Source organism: Somniosus microcephalus, chromosome 25, assembly GCF_052327205.1.
Source record: "Somniosus microcephalus isolate GS21.2 chromosome 25, FLI_Smic_1.0, whole genome shotgun sequence".
In the NCBI taxonomy this organism is placed as follows: Eukaryota; Metazoa; Chordata; class Chondrichthyes; order Squaliformes; family Somniosidae; genus Somniosus; species Somniosus microcephalus.
Genome location: NC_141011.1, coordinates 34,136,691 through 34,163,578, shown reverse-complemented (window position 1 = coordinate 34,163,578; position 26,888 = coordinate 34,136,691). Strand labels below are relative to the sequence as shown.

At 48.6% G+C, this 26,888-nt stretch overlaps 1 protein-coding gene across 4 annotated transcripts in view; it reads right to left on the bottom strand.

Annotated features, from left to right (window-relative positions):
* The window catches only part of LOC147100674 (segment polarity protein dishevelled homolog DVL-1-like), a 139,314-nt gene extending 113,125 nt beyond the window's left edge, over positions 1 to 26,189 (bottom strand). For 2 of the 4 annotated variants that reach the window (XM_085967179.1, XM_085967177.1), the window contains exons 1-2: positions 25,882 to 26,189; positions 4,577 to 4,646 (exon numbers count right to left, since the gene is read on the bottom strand). In XM_085967179.1, coding sequence (XP_085823305.1) covers positions 4,577 to 4,646; positions 25,882 to 26,051 — 240 coding nt within the window. In that variant the 5' untranslated portion in view covers positions 26,052 to 26,189. The remainder of the gene's footprint in view (positions 1 to 4,576; positions 4,647 to 25,881) is intronic. The other 2 variants (XM_085967176.1, XM_085967178.1) reach the window with 2 other exon arrangements.
* Positions 26,190 to 26,888: the final 699 nt, after the last annotated feature.

The window sequence follows — 26,888 nt, the reverse complement described above, 5'->3', positions numbered from 1 at the left end:
TGCTCCCGCTGTCAAAAAGGCAGGTAGTGGCGCGGCCGTTTACCGTAATGTCCCTCATGGACCTGGACAGTTGATGCGGGAGAGATTGATCCAGCGTCACGGAAGCCAGCGTATGTTCAAGCGCATCGATGCGGTCGTCCGATGAGGCGGTGGTGGAGTCCGGGTCCCCCGTAACCGAAGTCGGAGGCGTCCAAGATGGCGGACAAAATGGCGGCGCCCACGGTCCCGATCCCCACGCGGCTGGGGGAGCCCAAGATGGCGGGCAAGATGGCTGCGCCCACGGTTCGCACGCGGCGCTGCTGGCGTTAGCGGTCTTCCCTTTGCAGGCGCTAACGTAGTGACCTTTCTTCCCGCAGCCAGAGCAGGTAGCATTCTTCGCGGGGCAGCGTGCTCTAGGGTGTTTAGCTTGGCCACAAAAATAGCATTTTTGTGCCTTGGACATCGCTGCAGCAGTCGGAGGTGGCGGTCCCATGGCCCAAGATTGCGGCGTCCACGGCGCGGGGCGATTAGGGGAGAAAGCGTCCATATTTCTGTGGGCCGCGTCGAGCGAGAGCGCGAGGGACACTGCCTTTGTCAGGTCTATTTCACCCTTCTCCAGCAGCCTCTGCCGGGAGTAGTCGGACCTTAGACCCGCAACGAAAGCGTCTCGTATCAGTCCCTCCGCATGTGCCGCGGCCGATACTTCCTTGCAGTCGCAGCCGCGTCCGAGTACCCGCAGTGCCCGTAGGAAGGCCTCCACCGATTCCCCGGGCTGCTGTCTGCGAGATCTTAAAAGGTGCCTGGCATAGACCGTGTTAACCGGGCGTGCATACTGCCCTTTCAGTAGGTCGATAGCCGCCGTGTAGGTCGTCGCATCTTGGATTAAAGTATAGACTTGGTGGCTCACCTTCGAGGCCAGGATTTTCAGTTTATTTTCATCAAGAGTCACGGTCGAGGCTTCCAGATACGCCTCAAAGCAACGCAGCCATTGTGCGAATTTAGTCGACGAACCCGCTTCTTGGGGGTCTAGGTCCAGGCATATTGGTCTGAGGGCTCGCAGCAGCGCCTGCTGCTCAGCGTTTTGCGCCATCGGTTGATCAGCATTCGCAGCCAACATTTAACTTTGGTAATAAAATTGATGCACTATCAATTGCTACAAAAGACTGGAAGTTGAGAAAGTAATAAACAGGCTTTTATTACCAAAGAACAGAGCATGCCTCTTGTGGTTGCCTGGTATCCAAAAGGGCCGGGGGCTGCCGAGCAGCGACCTTTATACCCAGCCATGAGGGTGGAGCCAGGGGCGGAGTCAGCTGAGGCATGCACAGACAAGTACAACAATATGCAAGAGTGAATAACAGTGAACAACAGTACTAACAACAGTGGTGAACAACAATACTAACAACAGTGGTTTACCACACAGTGCAACTAGTTACCGTTTCACTAGCTGAACTGGGATGATTACCTACTGTTTCACTGGTAAACTAGTTCAACTAATGAAGCAGTAACTAGTTATCCAGGAGCCATTAGTGAAGCAGTAACTAAAGAAATCAGCCACTCTGCAAGGCATCAATGTCTGGACCCTTAGCTTTGCCCCGTTGCAGTGCTCTGAGGCAAACCAGAGGTTTTGCTCTGGATTTCTCTCAGGCCAGGTTTCTTCTGATACCTGGGATGGCAGGAATGACGTATGAAGAGAGATTGAGTCGATTAGGCTTATATTTGCTAGAGTTTAGAAGAATGAGAGGGGATCTCATTGAAATTTATAAAATTCTAACAGGACTAGACAGACTAGATGCAGGAAGGCTGTTCCCGATGGCGGGGGAGTCCAGAACCAGGGGTCACAGTCTAAGGATAAGGGGTAAGCCATTTAGGACAGAGATGAGGAGGAATTTCTTCACCCAGAGAGTGGTGAACCTGTGGAATTATCTACCACAGAAGGCAGTTGAGGCCAATTCATTAAACATATTCAAGAAGTAGTTAGATATATTTCTTATGGCTAAAGGGATCAAGGAATATGGGGAGAAAGCAAGGACAGGGTACTGAATTTGGATGATCAGCCATGATCTCATTAAATGGTGGAATAGGCTCGAGGGGCCGAATGGCCTACTCCTATCTTCTATGTTTCTGAAACTACTCAAAGTCTTGAGCAAACAGCTCATCTCTCATTACCTCCCATTCTATGCTTCTTGATGTGATAGTAAATGGAGACACAGACTTCCTTGTTTGATGTTCCACAAAGCTCACCACACAAAGATCTTCAGTGCCCTCTATCACAGTTAGTCTGTGTGAGTAATTACATTACATCGAGTCTACAGCACAGAAATAGGCCATTCGGCCCAAGTGTTCTAAACCAGCGTTTATGCTCCACACGAGCCTGCGCCCAATCCCACTCAATATCACTCCACTCCTGTGGGGATCGTTACTGCAACAATCCTGATGCCTCGGGGGAGCAGCAAAGCTCACATCCAATCTGCTAACGCAGTTAACACACAGTAAATTAATACACTGGTTACAGATCCTGTCAGTTTTACTGCTTTCTAACATACAGTCAGAGCAATACAATTGAAGTACCCCCACCCCTGCTCAATCCCCAACCAGTGCTAATATATGAGGGCAGTCTCTTTGGATTGGGGTGGTGGGAGGGAGAGGATAGGAGGACTGAAGAGCTCAACAGCTCTACATAAGAACATAAGTAGGAGGAGCAGGAGTAGGCCACACGGCCCCTCGGGCCTGCTCTGCCATTCAATAGAATCATGGCTGATCCGAACCTAGACTCATGTCCACTTCCCTGCCCGCTCCCCATAACCCCTAATTCCCTTATCAGCTAGGAAACTGTCTATCTCCGTTTTAAATTTATTTAATGTCGCAGCTCTCTGAGGTAGCAAATTCCATAGATTCACTACCCTCTGAGTAAAGAAGTTTCTCCTCATCTCAGTTTTGAAACGGCAGCCCCTTATTCTAAGATTATGCCCCCTAGTTCTAGTCTCACCGATCAGTGGAAACATCCTCCCCACATCCACCCGATCAAGCCCCCTCACAATCTTATATGTTTCAATAAGATCGCCTCTCATTCTTCTGAATTCCAATGAGTAGAGGCCCAACCTACTCAACCTTTCCTCATAAGTCAACCTCTAGTGCGTACAGACTAATGATTGGCACTACCTGCATTGAGTGCTTTCAGTGAAACAGATGTCTCATCGCTAATGATCCTTCCCAATTTTCTCCCCTTCTTGTCCAACTCTCTTATTACCTAGCACACAGTCTCTCATCCTCCTTCAAACAGAACAAGAAATACAGGAACTCGTAAGAAAAATCTTTCCAGTTTTGAAGAAGGGTTCGACCCGAAACGTCAACTCAAATTTCTCTCCACGGATGTTGCCTGACCTGCTGAGTTTTTCCAGCATTTTCTGTTATTAAGAAAAATCTTATACTGCAAACCCTCCCCAACAGTGTATCTTACACTAAATATCTGGGATGCCCCACGTCAACCAAAACAAATCCCACTGCCCCACTCTCTCCCTACTGTGCTGTATCAATCCAAAATGAATCTCACTGCCTCACCCTCTCCCTATAACCGAGCATCAATCCAAAACTAATCCCACTGCCTCACTCTTGTCCCATAGCACTGCATCAATCCAAAACGAAGTCCTGCTCTCTCCCCATAGCTCTGTATCTTCCTCCGCTCAAAGCTTTATTTTCCTTTAAAAGACTCAATGGTCTCTACCTCAACCTCACCCTGGGGCAAAGTATTCTATGCTCAACAACATGAAATTTCTCCAAACCTGTCTCTCCTCACTCCCTAAATTGATGATCCTTTGTCACTGATACCCCAACCAGTCTGTCCGTTATCATTCTATCGCAATCCTTCACAATTTAAAATCTCTTCTTACCCTTCTCTGTTCCAGTGGAAATAGTTACAGTATCTGAAGTCTCTCCTCATGACTTGTGGGGGAATTTGAACCTAATCCACCCAGTGGGATACTGGCAGAATCAATTCAGCCGCCTGTTTTACACCCAATCTTACTTTCCAAGCATAGTAAAACCAGGCGGGGAGTCAAACTGGTCAGTTTCCCGCCAGGCGGTTAGGTTAAAATGACCCCATAGTTTCCCATTCCGGGCATCATCCTGGAGAATCTACGCTCTGTAGCTTTAATGTCCTTTCTATAATGGGGAGCCCAAAACTGCACAGTCTCTAATTATTACTTATTTACTCTTGTACTCTATGCCCCATTCATAAAACCCAAAAGAAGTGCTGTCCTTTTCGTAGCTTTATCCAACTGCACGCACACTTTCCGCGGGTTCTGTATTCGAACCCCAGATCTCTCTGTTCGCCCACACCCATCAGTGTCTTTTCATTGTTGCTCCTCTCAAACTAAGGGCCCACACCCGAGACATTAGCTGCTCTGTTCAGCACTGGTGCTGTCTGACTTGCTGAGTGTTTCTAGCATCTTCTTTTGTTTCTGACTTTAATAAAACCGTCTTCAGGCACATTAGGAGTCCAGGACGTGACTTGGACCCTCCGTTGGGGTAACAGTTCAAACCCAGGGATGCGTCGCTCCCTCCCCATCCCACGGTCTGTGTCCTCATCGATATCACTTACCCATGAGACCACTCTCCCATTGAAGCACGGTAACTTGGCATTGTCATCTGAAATCTCTTCCTTCACAACCCTGCAATGGAAAGTAATGGCAGCATTAACCAGGGCACCGCTTACATTTATAACGCAGGCCAGAGGCCAGGGGATGGCAGCTGAAAAGTAGATCCCAGTTGCATCAATGTTGGGTGTTACAATTCCACTCCTTAATTCAATTAACAGTGTCTTCCTGGTGATGATTGGAGATGGACTCCAACAAGGGCCCAGATACCTTGCCTGCAACAGTACTAATTAGCTCCACATGTCATTTGTCAGCAAGCAGCTGCCCGTACTGTACTGTGTGTGTCGCACAGCTCTGGGCACAAGAACCCGCATCTCTCTGCACATTTCACACCCTCAACTGCAAGGCTGCTGGGAGCATTGTGCAGAGTGACAGATTAAGTGAGTGGGCAAGAAGGTGGCAGGTGGAGTGTAATGTGGGGAAATGTGTGGTTATTCACTTTGGTAGGAGGAATAGAAAAACAGAATATTTTTTAAATGGTGAGAAACTATTAATTGTTGGTGTTCAGAGGGATTTGGGAGTCCTTGTACACGAAACACAGAAAGTTAACATTCAGGTACAGCAAGCAATTAGGAAGGCAAATGGCATGTTGGCCTTTATTACAAGGGGGTTGGAGTAAGAGTAAGGGAGTCTTGCTGCAATTGTACAGGGCCTTGGCGAGACCCCATCTGGAGTACTGTGTACAGTTTTGGTCTCCGTACCTACGGAAGAATATACTTGCCGTAGAGAGGGTGCAACAAAGGTTCACTATATTGATTCCTGGGATGAGAGGGTTGTCCTACGAGGAGAGATTGAGTAAAATGAGCCTATCCCTCGAGTTTAGAAGAATGAGAGGTGATCTCATTGAAACATATAAGATTCTGAGAAGGCTTGACAGGATAGATGGTGAGAGGCTGTTTCCCTTGGCTGAAGTGTCTAGAACTAGGAGCATAGTCTCAGGATAAGGGGTCGGCCATTTAGGACTGAGATGAGGAGAAATTTCTTCACTCAGTGGGTTATGAATCTTTGGAATTCTCAGGGTTGTGGATGCTCAGTCATTGAGTATATTTAAGGCTGAGATCGATAGATTTTTGGACTCTAAGGGAATCAAGGGATATGGAAATCGGGCGGGAAAGTGGAGTGGAGGTCGATGATCAGCCATGATCTTATTGAATGGTGGAGCAGGCTCGAGGGGCCGTATGGCCTACTCCTATTTCTTATGTTCTGGTGCCCCAGTGACTGACAGTACGGAGCTCTCCGTCTCACCCATTAGGTTCCCCAGTACCCCAGTGACTGACAGTACAGAGCTCACAGTCTCACCCATTAGGTTCCACTGGTACCCCAGTGACTTGACAGTACGGTGTTCATAGACTCACCCACTGGTGCAGGCTTCATCTTGAGAACAGGAAGTCACTTATCGGGCTTATTAAAATTGTGCTGAAATCTCTGTAGTTATCGGGCTGACATGGCAGTGCGGAGGGGTAGGGTGCAGACAGATGTACCACACTCCCTTCTGAAAGGAACCCAGAGCGTCGGCACAGGAAGCCAACTGCCAACTGAGAGCCGCACAATTTTAAACTCTCATTTTTTTGCTGGAAAGCCATATGCACCCTTCTCTCCCCCTCCACCCCCTCTCCCCTCCCAAAAATACTGCCACACCCCTGCCGTCCAGCATTTTAATGGGCAGTTTGTTTTAGTTGTGGCAGATCTATTCACATTGCAAACATCACGTTAATTCCTTTCTCTACAGTCCAGCAGATTTGCCCAGGGCCGGGGTTGGACGGGCTCTGACACTCTCCTCTCGGTCCAGAACACTGACAATTTAAACAATTTGCATGTGGGCGCTTCATGCTGAGCTTTTGTGACCAGAATACAACAGTCTTTTGTTTTCCTCCTTAAGCAAGTTAAAGGCAGCGTTACCCACTGAGCAGCTCACTGAAACCCACAGGGAACACCTAACTCCTGCACGTAAAAATACTTACCGTGCTTGGGAACTGTTGTTGCTCACCGTTACCCTCAAGGATCTCTGGTGATTGGGGTTTGGTGCCCAAAACTGAACGCAGTGCTCCAGATGGGGTCTGACCAAGGCTCTGTACATGAAGCATCACTTCCTCCCCTTTGTATTCCAGCCCCTTTGCGATAAAGGCCAACATAATAACTTTTTGATAACTTTGTAGCGATTTGTTTACTGTATCTGGACACCTTCCACTGAAACCCAGAATGACTGCTTTTACAGCAGAGATGAGACAGTGCGAACACTGCACCGATTCAGTAGCTCAAGGCAGTGGGCTAGACAGGCCACAAAGTCCCAGATTTGATTTGCAGTGAGCGCTGAGTTTTTAGATCGCAGGTGGGGCAGTAGAAGGGGGCAATATAGACAGCCCCAGTACTCCTGGGCTCGGGAGGGGCTAAATATTAATTCAGGCATGGTTGTCGCTCCTGATCTCACTGGAAAGTGCAACCTGGGTGAGGACAGAACCAGGCTTCGGCTACGAACCCCACCCATGGGAGGAGGACAGAAAACTGGAGGGGAAATTGTTTTGAAGCTGCCTGTCTGACAGTAGGGGTCTGTCTGTGCTTTCAACTGAAACCCGGGGTGCACATAATCTGGGAGAATGCATGTTAAGCACACACAGTAATCTAATAAGATGTAGCTTCATGTTGATATAATTAGCCAAGCAACTATTTTTTTTTATAAAAATGGTTTGCTTCACAAAAGTCTGCAGTCAGAATACTGACCTTTCCTCCGAATGGGAACTGATTCAAACTCTAAAGGTCAGCCCAGGAAAATCAGAACTTCCAGCAGCTTCTATAAACTCTCATTCTTCGCCTCGCCCTTGTTCAGCTCTCCTAATCCCTTCAGGTTTGCGGCTGCTAATTATCAGCAGTCCCGTGAAACACAGCAGGATCTTGGGCCGGGTTGTATGGAGATGAGCTCCACTGTAATGGGGTGACTGCTGATAATCACAATAAGTCAAACACATGCAACCCCATAAAATGCTCAGGCAGGGTAGTCAGTTAAACACCGAGTCACAGGAGCTGAGGGTTATAGCACTATCCTCTCAATCCGTGCGATTCAACCCACATACATGACACGGTCGTCTCTCTGTTGGGCAGGGTTCCTACATGAATTAAATCTGCTGCAATGTCTAGCGACGGGCCCACAGCACAAATCATCCTTAGTTTGGAGGGGAAGGACTTTATTCAGCAAATGGGCCCAAAGTGTTAACCTACCATTATCTGCAAATTCTGACAATTAGACCATTTAAATATTGGGAAGACTGTTTTCGGTCCCCACCACAAACTCCGTTCCCTAGCCACGGACTCCATCCCTCTCCCTAACATCTGTCTGAGGCTGAACCACACTGTTCGCAACCTTGGTGTCATATTTGACCCTGAAATGAGCTACCAACCACATATCCGCGGTATAACTAAGATCACCTATTTCCATCTCCGTAACATCGCCGTCTCCGCCCCTACCTCAGATCATCCACTGCTGAAACCCTCATCCATGCCTTTGTTACCTCTAGACATAACTATTCCAACGCACTCCTGGCTGGCCTCCCACATTCGTAAACTTGGGGTCATCCAAAACTCAGCTGCCCGTGTCCTAACTCGCACCAAGTCCCGTTCGCCCATCTCCTGTGCTCGCTGACCTACATTGGCTCCCAATTAAGCAACGCCTCGATTTCAAAATTCTCATCCTTGTTTTCAAATCCCTCCAAGGCCTCGCCGCTCCCTATCTCTGTAATCTCCTCCAGCCCCACCCCCAAGATATCGGCGCTCCTCTAATTCTGCCTGCTTAAGCATCCCTGATTATAATCACTTAACCATTGGTGACCATGCCTTCTGTTGTCAAGGCCCCAAGCTCTGGAATTCTCTCCCTAAACCTCTCGCCTCTCTATCCTCCTTTAAGACGCTCCTCGGATCCCCACTCTCTGTTCGTTCCTGGGACGTGGGCGTCGCTGGCAATGCCAGCATTTATTGCCCATCCCTAATTGCCCTCGAGAAGGTGGTGGTGGTGAGCCGCCTTCTTGAATTGCTGCAGTCCGTGTGGCGAAGGTACTACCATAGTGCTGTTAGGGAGCGAGTTCCAGGATTTTGACCCAGCGACGATGAAGGAATGGCAATATATTTCCAAGTCAAGATGATGTGTAACTGGGAGGGGAACTTGCAGGTGATGGTGTGCGAATGCGCCTCAGTCTGCAACATAAATAACTGGCTTGCGAGTGATGTGTTACAGCAGGTCAGGGTCAGTGTTAATGTGGAGCTTTAGTTAGACAGTGTGCTGGATACTGTGACAGCACAGCAGCTTTGGAGCTGGAGAGCTCGCTCCCTTAATGCTGCAAACTGTCCATCTCCCTGGATATAACACGCGTCCTTCAAGCCACTGTCCGCCTCAACTACGTATATAAGTGTGGTAAAGAGGAGAAACAGGTTAACACAGATCGGCCAACATTGGGGATGTGTGAGGAATGAGGTTTGTGATCAGGAAGTGTGAGATAGAAGTGTAAATCCATTTAGATACACCGAGCTGTATTTATAGAGTAAGAAAGGATCGGCCACCAAACAGTCTGAGGCAGCAAGAGGGTTGGACCCTGCCCAATCCACTCTGCTCATTAGTGCATGGCAGTACATGGAAAAGCTTGTATTAACAGGGAATGTTTGCTCAGGCACTGACTCATTGCCCACATGCTCCAATGCCAGGGTTAGCTGCAAGTTGTTTAACAGGAATGACTGTGTAAAGGGAATGTTGTGCTCACTCGGAGGGTTCCAGTGCACCACCATCAGAAAAGAAAACACTATTTCCTCCTCTTCCCCCCCTAAAAGTGCTGACTCTCACTGGGGTTCAGGTCCCCTCCTCCCCTGAAGGTGCTGATTCTTGTTGGGGTACAGCCGGCCTCCATTACTAACCCACATGGCCATTCTTGGTCTGAGTCTAGACAGTAAGGGATAGTGGGCTGTTTGCCCCTGGAGCGGTCAGTCTGCGTGCACTTGACAATCACATGCTCACACTTTCCGGCAAGGGTCAGTGATCAAGAGCAGTAACCCTGGCTGGTTAATTCCCCTCCCTAACCTAGGGCAGAGGTCAATTGTAGCCCTTATTACAATCCCAGCTGAGATCAGTTAACTCAGCACAGACTAGGAATGCAAGGTGGGACTGTCCTGGTGTGTGGCTCAGTGCCACAACAGATGGTGTGAAGGGTTGTGCGCGTGTGTGTATGGGCTCTGCTGTGCACTGCAGTGAATCTGTAACCACGCAGGGAACACACCCAGTTTAAAAGAAAGTGAAAGCCCTCGAGAATGACACTGCGAGCTCCCTTTCCACCCCCACTCTGTATTGAGTGCAGAGCTCAGTAGATGGAAGCAAGACATCCTGGCCTTCCACAGATGGTCACCTTTTAATTCTTACTTCAGCCACTGGGCAACGGTTGGGGGAGGGGGGGGGGGGTGCAAGTCGCATCTTTCATATCCTCTAAAGCAGGGTGTGAGGCAAGCTGGGGACCCTTGTGCTCCAGACAATTGAATAGTGATGGTAGATGCATGGATTGCTTGATGCACTGGTGGGATCTAACTGGCCGGATCTAGCTGGCCACTCCTTCCACCCCCACCTATCTCCCCCTCCTGCTCCATGAGCTTGTCTCCAAGCCCCTCCACCCTTGCTCACTCCATCCATCAACACAGCACATAAATTGAGCTGGTTACGAGCTTGTGAGATACTGACAGGCTCCATAGATTGGGTAAATTTACTGCCGCATTTTGCAGGAGCCCCTTTTCCGCACTCCATCGTCCTCCCCATGTTAGGCTGCTGGTAATACATGGGCTCCATTGCCAAGGTTATGCATACAGAACATTTAAAAGATAAATCAATGCGAGCACACAGACCACAATCACTCATTCTTGGTAATGGGTTTAAAGAGATTGTGTTATGGAGTATCTGCAGCGAACTCCCTTTATAGCTTTAATCAATCACCATCAACATAGGCAGTATGTCACAACAGCTCTGTGTAAAGGACCAACACACAAGAGACACACAACCTGCTCCCGTCACACACCACTATTTTCATCTGATCCATTCAGTTCTGCCCCTCCACAGCTTCTAGGCATTTCCAGCTTGCAAATCTCCCACAGCACGTAATACAACACAAGGCAATATATGCAGTCTTAACACAGCACAGGGTGGAGGTGCACTGTACAAACCGGCAGCATGTGGACAGTTAGACGGGCAGAGGGCTGAGTGCATGCGGAGAGGTAGCTGGGGCCAAGTTACTGAGCTCAAGCTGACCTTGCCGTTCACGACAGTACCACGTGGCAGAAGTATCCTCATCCACACATGGGCGCAAGAGCTAAATGCCAGAGGAGAGGCGAGAGTAGCTGCCCTCGATCAAGAGAGTGTTTGACAAAGTATGGCATCAAGGAACCCTAGGAAAACTGAAGTTAAAGGAGATGGAAAGGAAACCCTCCCATGGTTGGAGTTGTACCTGACCACTTCTTTCCCCATCTGATCTGACAGACTGCAAATTTCATTGCAGGCAGCACGATATGTGCCCCCAAGCCAGCAGGGTCCTCTTCAAATATGCAGATCCAGCTCGGCTGACATCATCCGGGCCAATCTGCAGTTTTTTCCTCAATCTCTGCCGTCTCCACATTTTAAATCTTTCACATGAAGATCACCAATTTACACTTTGCCGAAACACTGTTGTTAAAAGAACAGTGTGAGGCTCGCTGGAATTCAGTTTTGTGCCGCAGTTTTAAAATGGATTTATTTATTTGGATGTCGCGGACAAGGCAGCATTTATTGGCCATCTCTAGTTGCTCGAGCAGATGGTGGTGGGCCTTCTCCTCGAGCCGCCCGAAGAGGCCAGGCCTGAAACATTAACCGGCCTTTTCTCTTTCCACATGCTGATAGAGCTGCTGTGTATTGCTAGAATTTGCTGTTTTTATTTCGGGTTTCTGCATCTTTACTTGCATTCTGCCCTGCTGTTTGGGAATGTGGGATCGATCCCTGCTCTGAGGGGGACCTGATCCATTGTGTTACATAGGAACATAAGAAATAGGAGCAGGAGTAGGCCATTCGGCCCTTCGAGCCTGCTCCGCCATTCAATGAGATCATGGCTGATCTTCTGCCTCAACTCCATTCACCGGCCCTATCGCCATATCCCTTGATGCCTTTACTAGTCGGAAATCTATCGACTTCTGTTTTGAATATACCCAATAACTCAGCCTCCACAGCCCTCTGTGGTAGAGAATTCCAAAGATTCACCACCCTCTGTGTGAAGAAATTTCTTCCCATCTCAGTCCTGAATGGCCTACCCCTTATCCTGAGGCCCCTGGTTCTAGACTCCCCAGCTAAGGGAAACATTCTCCCAGCATCCACCCTATCAAGCCCTGTAATAATTCTGTATGCTTCAATGAGATCCCCTCTCATTCTTCTGAATTCAAGAGAATACAGGCCTAGTTTACTCAACCTCTTCTCATACGACAGTCCTGCCATCCTAGGAATCAATCTCGTGAACCTTCGTTGCACTCCCTCTATGGCAAGTATATCCTTCCTTAGGTAAGGAGACCAAAATTGTGCACAATACTTCAGGTGTGGTCTCACCAAGGCCTTATATAATTGGAGTAAGACTTCTTTACTCCTGTACTCAAATCCTCTTGTAATGAAGGCCAGCATACCATTTGCCTTCCTAATGGCTTGCTGCACCTGTACATTCACTTTCAGTATGTATGTTGCTGTGCGAGGTTGGCCAGTGACAGCCACATCGAGGGAGAAACATAGAAGATAGGAGCAGGAGTAGGCCATTCGGCCCCTCGAGCCTGTTCTGCCATTTAATGAGATCATGGCTGATCATCCAAATTCAGTACCCTGTCCCTGCCTTCTCTCCATATCTCTTGATCCCTTTAGTCTTAAGAAATATATCTAACTCCTTCTTGAATATATTTAATGAACTGGCCTCTACTGCCTTCTGTGGTAGAGAATTCCACAGGTTCACCACTCTCTGGGTGAAGAAATTCCTCCTCATCTCTGTCCTAAATGGCTTGCCCCTTATCCTTAGACTGTGACCCCTGATTCTGGACTCCCCGACCATCAGGAACATCCTTCCTGCATCTAGTCTGTCCAGTCCTGTTAGAATTTTATAAGTTTCAATGAGATCCCCTCTCATTCTTCGAAATTCTGCATGTTGTCTCCACACCCCACTCATGCTCCTTCAGATGGACGTCTCCGAGTGGGACTGGCAGACACCTGCCCTGAGCTCGGTGATCTACGTTGGCTCCCGGTCCGGCAGCACCTCGAATTTAAAATTCTCATCCTAGTTTTCAAATCGCTCCATGGCCTCGCCCCTCCCTATCTCTGTAACCTCCTCCAGCTCTACAACCCACCGAGAGCTCAGCGCATCTCCGATTTTCATCACTCCACCATTGGAGGCCGTGCCTTCAGCTGCCGAGGCCCCAAGCTCTGGAATTCCCTCTCTACACCTTTCTGCCTTTCCTCCTTTAAGACGCGTCTTAAAACCTACTTCTTTGCCCAAGCTTCCTGTCCTAATATCTCTAAGTGGCTTGGTGTCAAATTGTGTATGATAATTGCTCCTTTGAAGCGCCTTGGAACATTTTACTCCATCGAAGGCGCTATGTAAATGCAAATTGTTGTTGTTGCTCTCTCAGTTACACAGTCCTACGAGATCGAAGGAGAAAAGGAAGAGGGGGAGTTTACTCTAACATTTTTTTAAAAGTTGGATGAAGTTTCAGCCATCTGAACTGCGGTTGCAACTCCTTTCGCTGTAAGCTTTACGAGCTGTTTCTGAGCACCAGAGAGTACAATTGGACAGGAGTGGTCAGTGAAAGTGTGGTTTGCATCTTTAAAAACAAACATTGGGAGTTTTGAAGAAGGGTTCGACCCGAAACGTCAACTCAAATTTCTCTCCACGGATGTTGCCTGACCTGCTGAGTTTTTCCAGCATTTTCTGTTGTTAATTGGGAGTATTTTTATAACCTGAGCTGCAAAGGTATGTGTAAGAATGTTAGTGGCAGACAATTGCGAGTTGGAGAACAGAAGGCAGGGAGAACACATTATGTGGGTCCTTAGAATAATGAAAAGGTGGAGAGAAGGTCAAGGCAAGCAGGCTATCATCTGATAGGAAAATAGGAGGCTGGAATCTAATTAAAGGTTCCCTGTGAGCTAAGGAGGGTATTTAAAATGCTGAATCCAGTCAGGGTATGATGCCCTACCCAGTTGAATAGCCCGATGACGCACTATCTAGATTCACACGTGAAGAAGGGCCACTAGGGCCAAGTGCCAGAAGAGGAGAGAAAATTCATCCACCTAACCCCAAGCCCAGCACGACATTCCGTGCGCCCAAACCTCACCCAGGACAGGATCATGAAACACACCCCAACACAAACAAGCAAGACCAGGGGGAGGCAGAAGACCAGGTGGAATAGCAAATTGAAGGCAGAGATCAATACAGTGCTGTCCCTCCAACCTCCAGTCTGGGCAGCTGCTGCCAGCACTCTTTTTACATTAAATATCATCTATAATTGATTCTGTGGCCATAGTATTCTGATCCCTGCCAAGATCTTTCTTCAGGAAGCTTTTCTCCATCGTTATGGTTACAAAGGACTTATTTTCTTGTGCACATATATCATTTTGCTGCATACATTAATTTAGAATAGATTCTGGTGCTTACACTCACTGAAACACCACTTCCCCCCCAACAGCTGCTGTAAATGCTCCATTTTCAGTGACCAGAATGCATTTGTGTGCTGATGTAATGGCTCCCTGGCCACTCCGCATCCCCTGCACCAGCACTCGGCCCTTCCCAGTGTGATCCATCAATTAGATTTTCATTCACAGGAAGCTGGTTCTTGAATTTTAACTGGAGGAAATGAATCTGAAACAATTAGAACACAGCTTCATTGTGAAACTATTCATGCCCTCTTCACCTCCAGTTTTAAACAACATGAAAACAGTAAGGAGCAATGACCAACCCTGGGCTGTATGACAGTTAGATGCTGCCTTCACCAACTGAGACTTCTCAATTGCTGTCATCACTGACCTGCCCTCTACACCCTGCACACCCTTCAGTTACTCGAAAATTTGGAGCCGATGCCCTCTGGGCACTCCCAATACCCTCACCAGAGCGCCATGGAGCAGCTTCACTGCCCCCATTATCCCATGCAGTCAATTTCAAGTCACACGGCAGCCTTGTACCTTCCAACCTGACCAATTGGCTCCAACTGCACTAGCCAATCGGACGATTTGTTGCTGCTCATGCCCTCCTTTCCCACCAGTGACTAATCCATGGTACCAACCAGAGGCAGAGGCCAATCCCCCCACCCCCCCCCCCCCGGCAAATCAGTGGCCAATCCCCTCCCCACCCCATCAGTGGCCAATCCCCGCCCCCCCCCCCTCCCTATCAGTAGCCAATCCCCGTGCCCCCCCCATCAGTGGCCAATCCCCACCTCTGAAACTTTTGCATTTCATTCCAAAGCCTTTTAAAAACCCTCTCTTTGATCGGGTGTCCTGTACCCCACCATCCCATTCACCCATGCTTGCAGTTGTCCTCCCCAACTGTTGCCCTACAGGACGGTGCTGTACAAACGCAAGCTGTCGTTGAGGGAGTGAGAGGATTCTCCATAGGACAGTTCTTCAACTGAACACCAGTAACCAGACAGAGCTAGGTACCAGCCTGGAGCGAAAAGTTGGGGAAAACTGCAACAGGACAAGGAAAAGACAAGCCCCTGGATCTGATGTTACTCATGAGCTGAAGAGGGGTTTTAGTTTGGAGGTGGGTCAGTGAGTGCAATTACCAGCCCAGGTCTACAGTACCCGCTGTGACCTTCTTTTGAAAATGTTTATCTGCACAAGTTACCACACAGGCCAAACACAGCTGAGTGAGACTGCACTCGCCTGGTTCCATTCTTATCTATCTAATCATAACCAGAGAATCACCTGCAATGTCTTCTCTTCCCGCTCCCGCACTGTTACCTCTGGTGTCCCCCAAGGATCTATCCTTGGCCCCCTTCTATTGCTCATCTACATGTTGCCCCTTGGTGACATCATCCGAAAAAACAGCTTCAGCTTCCACGTGTACACTGACAACGCCCAGCTCTTCCTCACTACCACTTCTCTTGACTCCTCCACGGTGTCTAAATTGTCAGACTGCTTGTCCGACATACAGTTCTGGTTGAGCAAAAATTTTCTCCAATTAAATATTGGGAAAATCGAAGCTACTGTTTTCAGTCCCCGCCACAAACTCCGTTCCCTAGCCACGGACTCCATCCCTCTCCCTAACATCTGTCTGAGGCCGAACGACACTGATCGCACCCTTGGTGTCAAATTTGACCCTGAAATGAGCTTCCGACCACATATCCGCAGCATAACAAAGACCGCCTACTTCCACCCCCGTAACATCGCCCGTCTCCGTCCTTGCCTCAGCTCTTCCGCTGCTGAAACCCTCATCCATGCCTTTGTTACCTCTAGACTTGACTATTCCAATGCACTCCTGGCTGACCCCCCACATTCCACCCTAAGTAAACTTGAGGTGATCCAAAACTTGGCTGCCCGTGTCCTAACTCACACCAAGTCCCGTTCACCCATCACCCCTGTGCTCGCTGACCTACATTGGCTCCCGGTTAAGCAGCGCCTTGATTTCAAAATTCTCATCCTTGTTTTCAAATCCTTCCATGGCCTCGCCCCTCCCTATCTCTGTAATCTCCTTCTGCCCCCCACCCCCCCACCCCGAGATATCTGCGCTCCTCTAATTCTGCCCTCTTGAGCATCCCGGATTATAATCGCTCAACCTTTGGTGGTCGTGCCTTCTGTTGCCAGGGCCCTAAGCTCTGGAATTCCCTGCCTAAACCTCTCCGCCTCTCTATCCTCCTTTAAGACGCTCCTTAAAACCTACCTCTTTGACCAAGCTTTTGGTCACCTGCCCTAATTTATCCTTATGTGGATCGGTGTCAAATTTTGTGTCTTAAAATACTCCTGTGCAGCGCCTTGGGACATTTTACTACATTAAAGGCGGTATATAAATACAAGTTGTTGTTACTGCACAGGCCAAACACAGGGGGCCAGAAATTCGGGTCGGAGGCTTCCCGCGGGTGCAAGCCCCCGACCTGCACTTACCTTGCGCACCTGCCGTTGAGCTGTGGGCCCGCGTGGGATTCCGATCCTGGGCCTGCTCCAGCTGCCGGCGCGCAGTGCTTGCGTATCCCAGGGGCGCAGTTAGTTCGAAGCGTCCCCTGGGATCACGTGGGCCATGGAGAGCCAATCAGAGCAGGGAATCTCTATTCATAGATTTGACAGGACGACCTGTCAAATCTATGAATAGATTGGCCCCAAAACCAAACTAAAACTTCAAATAATTTTTTTTTAAAACATCACATTTTTAAAATAACTATAAATTACATAAAATAACTATTTTAAACAATAATTTAAATTTTTGAAAAAATTACAGTTTTTAATGGAGCTAAAAATAAACTTACCTTTCTTTAAAGTATTTAAAAATAATAAACCTGTGGGAAAAATGTTTTAATTTTACTTAATTCACCACTTACCTTGTTAAAAGCAGGCCTTGCGACTGCTTTTTAAACGCGCAGCTGCTGGAGACTTACCCTCCCGGAGAAACCTGTAAAAAAAAAGGAAGTTCCAGGCGTACACGCTGCCTCTCCGGTGCACGCGTTCGACCTGTGAACCCCTTCCTTCAAGGGAACGGAAGTTCCGGTTTCCAGCGCATGCGCAGTGCATGCAATAAACCGGCACTTTCGTTGGCCCTGCGCGTGAGTACCCAGCGCGTACTCACCCGTGGGGACCCGAATTTCTGGCCCAGGGTGTTACCGCACAGGCCAAACACAGGGTGTTACCGCACAGGATAACATCACATAGGTCAGAGTGTTACTCACAAGATAACATACAGGGCACACACAGGCCAATACTTAAGATAATGCACAGGCCGCACACAGGGTGTTGCCTACAGGATAACAATGCACAGACCAAAGCTTTATCACAATATAATGCACAGGCAACAGAGTGTTTCCTACAGAACACACAGAGTGTTGCCCACAGGCGTGATCCCGCCACAGTCACCAGCCTGTCAACACACACTGACTAGGCTCACATATGAAGAATGGTTACTGAAGCAACCAATGAGCAGTGCGAGGTATGTGGTACATGGCACTGCCGATTGGAGACAAAGACATCAGATAATAAGCACCAAATTAGAGCTTCCCGTGCAGCCCGATGGGAACGGCCACTATTTGTGGCACCACCTTACTCTCCATGTTTTATCTGACAAACTAAGAATATAATTATATATTATTTACAACTTGCAGATGCCTCCCTCACTGCCGCTGCAAACTCTCAACTTATAAATTATAAATCACAAGCACTGGTGCCAGCCCCATACTGTGCAACAGACAGCACAAGTCAGCAACTGTACGGCTGATCTTCATCGTGGGGAGGGAGGTAGAGGAGGCAGGATGGCTTCATTTGTATCAGGGGGCTGTTTCCCCAAATTACGGCACCTTTTAATCCATCGTTGCTGTAGGTATGTGTCAAAAGTTCGACAAATTATGATTTGAACCAAGTCCCATTCCCCCATCACCCCTGTGCTCACCGACCTACATTGGCTCCTGGTCTAGCAACACCTCGAATTTTAAATTCTCATCCTTGTGTTCAAATCCCAACATGGCCTCACCCTTCCCCATCTCTAACCTCCCCCAGCTCTACAACACTCCAACATCTCTGTGGTCCTCCAATTCTGGACTCATGTCCATCCCTGATTTGAATCGTTCCACCATTGGCAGCCTTCAGCTGCCTAGGCCCTAAGCTCGGGAATTCCCTCCTTAAACCTCTCCGCCGCTCTACGTCTCTCTCCCCTCCTTTAAGATGCTCCGTAAAGCCTATCGCTTTGACCAAGCTTTCGGTCATCTGTCTTAATATCTCATGCGGCTCGGTGTAAAATGTTGTCCGATAACGCTCTTGTGAAGTACCTGGGGACATTTTACTATGTTAAAGGCGCTATATAAATGCAAGGTGCTGTTGTTGAAGACTTGTCCCATGCAATGTACTCTGAAGGCTGCTCAGAGGGACAGAACCCAGCAGACCTTTCCACATACCGTTAAAGAAAAGATTCTCAAATTTGGAAACAATCTTCAAATGGAAACTCCTTTTATTCAATAAACCAACTAGGACATTAATAAATATTATTATAAATATCAATGAGAATATTGGACAATTTTAAAAGCCAATACCTTTGAGAAATGAAACTTAAATAACACCGGCGAGCTGTGTAAAGGACAGGTGCTCACACTTCATCCGATTTCTCAAATCTTGCTGCTGATCTTTTCCCCCAATCCTTGCTGACATGTAAGGACATGTGAGTTTCTCCAACTTCTACTGGTGCCCTGGCCACCATCGCGTCAGTGACCACGACTTACGTACTGAAAGATTTAAGACCCAGCAAAGAGTGGCTGATGGTGTGAAACGGCCTTCACGCAATCTGGCTCTGTTCCCAGCCCTTCTGCGAGTGTGCGCTCTCCATTAACAGCACTGAATATCGTTTCCACCCATGCCTCAGTGGGGTAAAGACAGAATGTGACTGAGCCCTACAGACGGAAAGGTCCCAGGTTTAAAGACGGTCTGGGCTCAGCTCCCCCTCATCATACCAAGAGCAAACATCAGCCAGCACTCCTGCTCCACTGCAATGTGCACAACAGATCAGCTGGGATCGGACTCAGAAGAATAAATACAGTGGAAGGGCAAATTCATCTAAAGAAAAGGTTGTGGAGAGACATACTGTAGGGTGATTAGGAATGAGATTAAGAAAATGGATAGTCAGAAAAAGAAAAAGGAGTCAGTATAAGGAAAAAAATAAATAAGTAAAAAGATATTGGAGGAGTATGAATGGGTCAGGGTTGCTGCGTTGGTGAATACAGGCACTAATTAGAATGAAGGGACATGATGGTAGGGTCTTGAAGGAAACTTGGCTTCAGCCAGGACAAGATTGGCAATGAAATATTCCTGGCTATAACGTCTCGAAGCGAGACAGAGAAGGAAAACTGGAGAAGGGGTTGTCTTATTCATTAATTACAGCCTTGAAGGGAAGGGTTTGTTAATAGTGGTGGTCACACAGAGTCTGTCTGGCTGGATCTGTTACTGTATTGAGAGCAATGTTCCCTCCGAGCTGCGCGGCCGCGCAGTGACGGGAAAGGTCCCCCGCAGGCCGCGCAGTGACGGGAAAGGTCCCCCGCAGGCCGCGCAGTGACGGGAAAGGTCCCCCGCAGGCCGCGCAGTGACGGGAAAGGTCCCCCGCAGGCCGCGCAGTGACGGGAAAGGTCCCCGCAGGCCGCGCAGTGACGGGAAAGGTCCCCCGCAGGCCGCGCAGTGACGGGAAAGGTCCCCCGCAGGCCGCGCAGTGACGGGAAAGGTCCCCCGCAGGCCGCGCAGTGACGGGAAAGGTCCCCCGCAGGCCGCGCAGTGACGGGAAAGGTCCCCCGCAGGCCACACTCCAGCTTTCACATTGTGAATACTGCGCATGCGCAGAAATTTAAAGGACCGTGCATTAAAAGAAACAGGCCGTGCAGAACAAAGCGCAGCTTATAGGAAACATTGATTGAAAGTACATTGTAGACTGACCAACAATGGGAAAGAAATTGAGGATGCGATTTGTTGGCAGGTTTGAAAAAAGTGTAATAAGGCGGGGTATGAACAATCCTAGGGTAGACTGGGATACGGCAACATTTGTGGTCATAATGTGAATTCTGGTTAATGAAGCAGGACCAGTGAGTGACCTGAAGGTGCAGGAACTTGGGAAATATTGACCATATTCCAACAAGGGTTACACTGAGAACAGATAGAGGATGAGGAGTCCCAGATAAAAGGTGTTGGGACTGGAAAACAGCCAATTCCAATGGGACCTGGTCCAGATCAATAATGTGGAAAAGAAAGGTAGATCAGACAGCAGACCAGCAGCATGAGCTATTTAAATATGAGATGTCAGTTTAACATCAGTGGTGGGTAAAGTTTTAGAAACAATAATCAAGGAAAAAATTAACAGGCATTTTGGGAGGTTTAGGCTAATTAAGGAGAGCCAACACGGGTTTGTAAAAGGCCAATCGTGTTTGACTAATCTAATTGAATTTTTTGATGAAGTAACAGAGGATTGATGAAGGGAGTGCAATGGATGTTGTCTACATGGATTTTCAGAAAGCATTTGACAAAGTACCACATAGAAGGCTGGTTAACAAAATTGAGGCTCATGGAATAGGTGGGTCAGTGGCAGCTTCGATAAGGAATTGGCTTAAGGACAGAAAACAGCGAGTGGTGGTAAATAACAGAAAACGCTGGAAATACTCAGCAGGCCAGGCAGCATCCGTGGAGAGAGAAACAGAGTTAACGTTTCAGGTCTGGGACCCTTCATCAGAACTGGAAAAAGCTGGAGATGTAACCGATATTAAGCAGGTGCAGAGACAGGGGGGGTGGGTTTAGGAGGGGAGGAAGGAATAGAAAGAACACCCTGTACTTTTGTAAGAGGCAGGAAAGATAAAATGTTGCAAATGGGAATGGCCAAAAATCATACTCCTCAATCACCCCCAACAGTCCTTCTCCTTCACCTGGCACCTTCCCGTGCAAGCGCAGGAGATGCAACACATGCCCTTTTACCTCCTCCTTTCCCACTGTCCAGGGCCCCAAACACCCCTTCCAGGTGAAACAGCGATTTACTTGTACTTCTTGCAATCTAGTATACTGTATTCGCTGCTCGCGACGTGGTCTCCTCTACATTGGGGAGACCAAACGCAGATTGGGCGACCGCTTTGCGGAACACCTCCGTTCAGTCCGTAAGGGTGACCCTGAGCTTCCGGTCGCCTGTCACTTTAATTCACTGCTTCACTCCCACTCTGATCTCTCTGTCCTCGGCCACTTGCATTGTTCCAATGAAGCTCAACGTAAGCTCGAGGAACAGCACCTCATCTTTCGATTAGGCACTTTACAGCCTTCCGGACTCAACATAGAGTTCAACAATTTCAGGTAATTATCCCTGCCCCCATTTTTCATGCAGTATGATTTTTGCCATTCCCATTTGCAACATTTTATCTTTCCTGCCTCTTACAAAAGTACAGGGTGTTCTTTCTATTCCTTCCTCCCCTCCTAAACCCACCCCCCCTGTCTCTGCACCTGCTTAATATCGGTTACATCTCCAGCTTTTTCCAGTTCTGATGAAGGGTCCCAGACCTGAAACGTTAACTCTGTTTCTCTCTCCACGGATGCTGCCTGGCCTGCTGAGTATTTCCAGCATTTTCTGTTGTTATTTCAGATTTCCAGCATCCGCAGTATTTTGCTATTATATGAGTTGTGGTAAATGGTTGTTTTTCAGACTGGAGGATGATAGACAGTGGTGTTCCCCAAGGGTCAGTGCTGGGGCCACTGCTTTTTTTGATTATATATATAAAAATTACCTGGATATTGGAATACAGAGTAGAATTTCTAAATTTGTCGATGACACCAAAACTTGGGGGTGTGGTAACAGTGATGATGATATCAATCGACTGCAACAAGACATAGAAAGGCTAGCAAAATGGGCAGACAAGTGGCAGATGGAATTTAATAGAGAAGTGTGAGATGATGCATTTTGGCAGAAGGAACAGGGAGAGGCAATATACACTTAATGGCACAGTTTTAAAGAGCGTGCAGAGACAGAGGGACCTGGGAGTTAATGTGCATAGGTTACCAGAATGGTTCCGGGGATGGGGGATCTTCGCTACAAGGACAGGTTGGAGAAGCTGGATTTGTTTTCATTAGAGCAAAGGAGGTTGAGGGGTGATTTGATAGAGGTGTACAAGACTATAACGGGTTTGGATAGGCTAGACGGGGAAAGGCTGTTCCCACTAGTTGATGGTATGAGGACTAGGGGACACAGATTTAAGGTTTTGGGCAAGAGATACAGGGGGGATGTGAGAAAAAAAAATTTACGCAGCGAGTGATGAGGACCTGGAATTCGCTGCCAACGGAAGTGGTGGAAGTGAACACACTCAGTATTTTCAAGGGGAGACTGGATAGGCACTTGAGGGAAATAAACTTGCAGGGCCACGGGGATAGAGCGGGGTAATGGGACTGATTGGGTTGCTCTACAGAGAGCCGGCATGGACTCGATGGGCCGAACAGCCTCCTTCTGTGCCGTTATGACTCTATGAATAATGTGAAGGTTAAATACTTCTGCTAGAAGTAAAGGGCGTGTCAAAGGCAGGGTTCCAAGTGGCTGTCATAGAAGATTCTCGAACATCATTTAAAAAGGGAATTGGATAAGTATTTGAGAAAGCAGAATATAAAAAGGATACAAGGAAAGGGCAGTAAATACTTGAAGGAGAAAAAATTGCAGGGATATGAGGAACGAGTGGGGGAGTGGGACTAACTGGATTGCTCTTCGAAAGAGCCAGCAGACTCGATGGCCGAATGGCTTCCTTCTCTGCTGTACTATTCTATGATTCTATGAAATGGGATTAGATAGTTGAAGATCAAGCATTAGCACAGACATGATGGGCCAAATGGCCTCTACTGTGCTGTAAATTCTGATTTATAGTAACATACAGTGTACTGTTATTCAAACAAGTGATTAACTTGATCCCAATTTAAGTACACCTACTCTGACTGTAGTCGGAATTTTCTTTGTGTAACATGTTGGAGCAGTAAATATATTACATTTGATTATGATTGGATGAGCATTTCCCATTATTATCCAATAATGATCACTCCTAGTGAACAAAGTGTCTCTTCACCTGATCTGATTCCACACCTCATCCTGAGACCAGCTGTATGTAGAGCAGCACTGTTTAAAAGGATTGGGGTCGAGCGAATCTAGACCCTGATCCCAGACACCCTGCATATTATTTCCTTATTTCTATCTTCTATTTTCTCTCTCTCTGTCGCTACTTATTCCCAAGTTTGCTTGATTATATTAGCAAATTACATGGTTACAAAGTATTTACAGCCCAACAGGTCCATGTCAGTGTTTATGCTCCAGACGACCCTCCTCCCACCCCTCTTCATCTAACCCGATCAACATATCCTTCTATGATAGCAAAATACTGCAGATGCTGGAAATCCGAAATAACAACAGAAAATGCTGGAAAAACTCAGCAGGCCAGGCAACATCCATGGAGAGAAAATAGAGTCAACGTTTCGGGTAAACCCTTTATCAAGACTGAAGAAGCACAGGAAATGAAATAGATTAAAAGGCCAGTATGGGGGCTGGGAGAGAACAAAAGAGAAGTGAAGAGACATTAAGAGGTATTCAAAACGAGACGAGATGGTGATAGGACTAGTGGAGACAAAAGACGGCTCTAGATTAGGTGTGAAATGCGCTGGCAACATATCCTTCTATTCCTTTCTCCCTCATGTGTTTATCTAGCTTCCCCTTGAATGCATCGATGCTATTCACCTCACCCACTCCACGTGGTAGAGTGTTCCACATTCTCACCACTCTTTGGGCAAAGAAGTTTCTCTTGAATTCCCTATTGGATTTATTAGTGACCATCTTATATTTATGACCCCTAGTTCTGGTCTCACCCACAAGTGGAAACATTTTCTCTACATCTACCCTTTCAAACCCTTTCATAATCTTGAAAACCTCTATCAGGTCATCCCTCAGTCTACTCTTTTCTAGAGAAAAGAGCCCCAAGCCTGTTAAATCTTTCCCGATAGGTATAACCTCTCAATTCTGGTATCATTTTGTATCTAGCCAGGTGATTTAAGAGTCTATAGCGTTGGTTACCAAACCTGTCAAGATGCAATCCTGCCTCTCAGTAACCTCACAAAGCTCATCTACAATGAATTACTTTGAAGTTTGCTGACAAAAGTAGCAAGATTGGCCAACAGCAAGGACAAAGGAAGTTTATTGGACTAGGCAGGCAGGAGGAGGAGGATGTAATTTAATGCAGAAAAGAGCATTTTGGGAGGAAAAACAAGGAAGGAAAGTAAACACTCAATGGAAAGACACTGAAGGGTGTGGACGAACAGAGAGACCTGGGGTTTAAATACAGAATCCCAGAAAGTGTGTGTGCAGGTATTATAAATGGGTTTTAAAAATGGGGCAGAGTGTATAAGAGTAAAGAAGAAATTATAAATTTGTACGAAGCATTGCTTAGGCCACAGTTAGAGACTGTGTGTGCAGTTTTGAGGCCCCATAATATAAAGGACATTAATGCCATAGATAGCGTACAAAGAAGGTTGTGGCTCAGTGGGTACCACACTCACCTTTGAGTCAGAAGTGATGGTTCAAGTCCCATTCCATAGACGCGAGCCCCATAATTCAGGCTGACATTCCCAGTGCAGTATGGAAGGAGTGCTGCACTGTTGGAGGTGCCGTATTTCGGATGAGACGTTAAACCGAAGCCCTGTCTGCTCTCTCAGGTGGATGTAAAAGATCCCGTGGCACTATTTCAAAGAAGAGCAGGGGAGTCTCCTTGGTGTCCTGACCAATAGAAACATCGAAGATAGGAGTAGGCCATTCGGCCCCTCGAGCCTGCTCCGCCATTCAATGAGATCATGGCTGATCATCCAAACTCAGTACCCTGTCCCTGCTTTCTCCCCATATCCCTTGATCCCTTTAGCCTTAAGAAATATATCTAACTCCTTGTTGAATATATTTAATGAATGAATTGGCCTCAACTGCCTTCTGTGGTAGAGAATTCCACAGGTTCACCACTCTCTGGGTGAAGAAATTTCTCCTCATCTCTGTCCTAAATGGTTTACCCCTGATCCTTAGACTGTGACCCCTGGTTCTGGACTCCCCCACCATCGGGAACAACAAATAGTGAGCACCCCACAACAAATAGTGAGTGCCTCACAACAAATAGTGAACACCCATAGTGAGCACCTTACAACAAATATTGAGCACCTCACAACGAAGTGAGCAACCGTAGTGAGCACTTCAAAATAAATAGTGAACACCCGTAGTGAGCACTTCACAGCTAATAATGAGTAATCATAGTGAGCACCTCACAACAAATAGTGAGCACCGCCCCGAACACAGACCGGTTGCATTCACACACACGGCCCTGGCTTTGAACAAATCGCCCCCATTTCACCCTCCAGTCCCCGGGCTACAATCCTTGGGAGCCCCGGGCGCGGTGCAGGGAGCCGGGCGGAAGCCGCGGCCCGTCCGCGTCCCCCTGGCAACACAAGCGGCCCCCACCGGACTCCGAATCCGCCTGAGGCAAGCGGCCGACCGTGACCCGGGGGGCAGGGTTTGCCGGGCCCGGGCTCGGAACTCACCCGAAGTCAAGGTCCATGGACTTGAAGAAGAATTTGAAGCTACTGCTCGGCCTGTTGTTGAGAACCTGCTTGAAGTGGCCAAGAGTGACCCGGTCCGGCGGCACCGCCACTTTCACCAAGTACGGCGTCTCCTCCTCATCCATGTGGTAAATTATCTTCGTCTCCGCCATCGGGGGTCAGAAACCCGGCGGCAAACCCGCTACCACCCGCCTTCCGTCTCTCTCACCGGCTCATGGATGTGGGAAAACCGAGAGATGTCAAACTCGACAGCGCGGCCTAGTGGACAGGCCCGGCTCCTCCCGCCCATCCGCGTCCGCACCGCCCAGTCACTCCTCCCGCCCATCCGCGTCAGCACCGCCCAGTCACTCCTCCCGCCTATCCGCGTCCGCACCGCCCAGTCACTCCTCCCGCCCGCGTCCGCACCGCCCAGCCACTCCTCCCGCCCGTGTCCGCACCGCCCAGTCACTCCTCCCATCCGTGTCCACACCGCCCAGTCACTCCTCTCGCCCGCGTCCGCAGCGCCCAGCCACTCCTCCCGCCCACCCGCGTCAGCACCGCCCAGTCACTCCTCCCGCCTATCCGCGTCCGCACCGCCCAGTCACTCCTCCCGCCCGCGTCCGCACCGCCCAGCCACTCCTCCCGCCCGTGTCCGCACCGCCCAGTCACTCCTCCCATCCGTGTCCACACCGCCCAGTCACTCCTCTCGCCCGCGTCCGCAGCGCCCAGCCACTCCTCCCGCCCACCCGCGTCCGCAGAACCCAGTCACTCCTCGCGTCCGCAGCACCCAGTCACTCCTCTCGCCCGCGTCCGCACCGCCCAGTCACTCCTCCCGCCCACCCACGTCCGCACCGCCCAGTCACTCCTCTCGCCCGCATCTGCACCACCCAGTCACTCCTCCCGCCCGTGTCCGCACTGCCCAGTCACTCCTCCCGCCCGTGTCCGCACCGCCCAGTCACTCCTCCCATCCGTGTCCACACCGCCCAGTCACTCCTCTCGCCCGCGTCCGC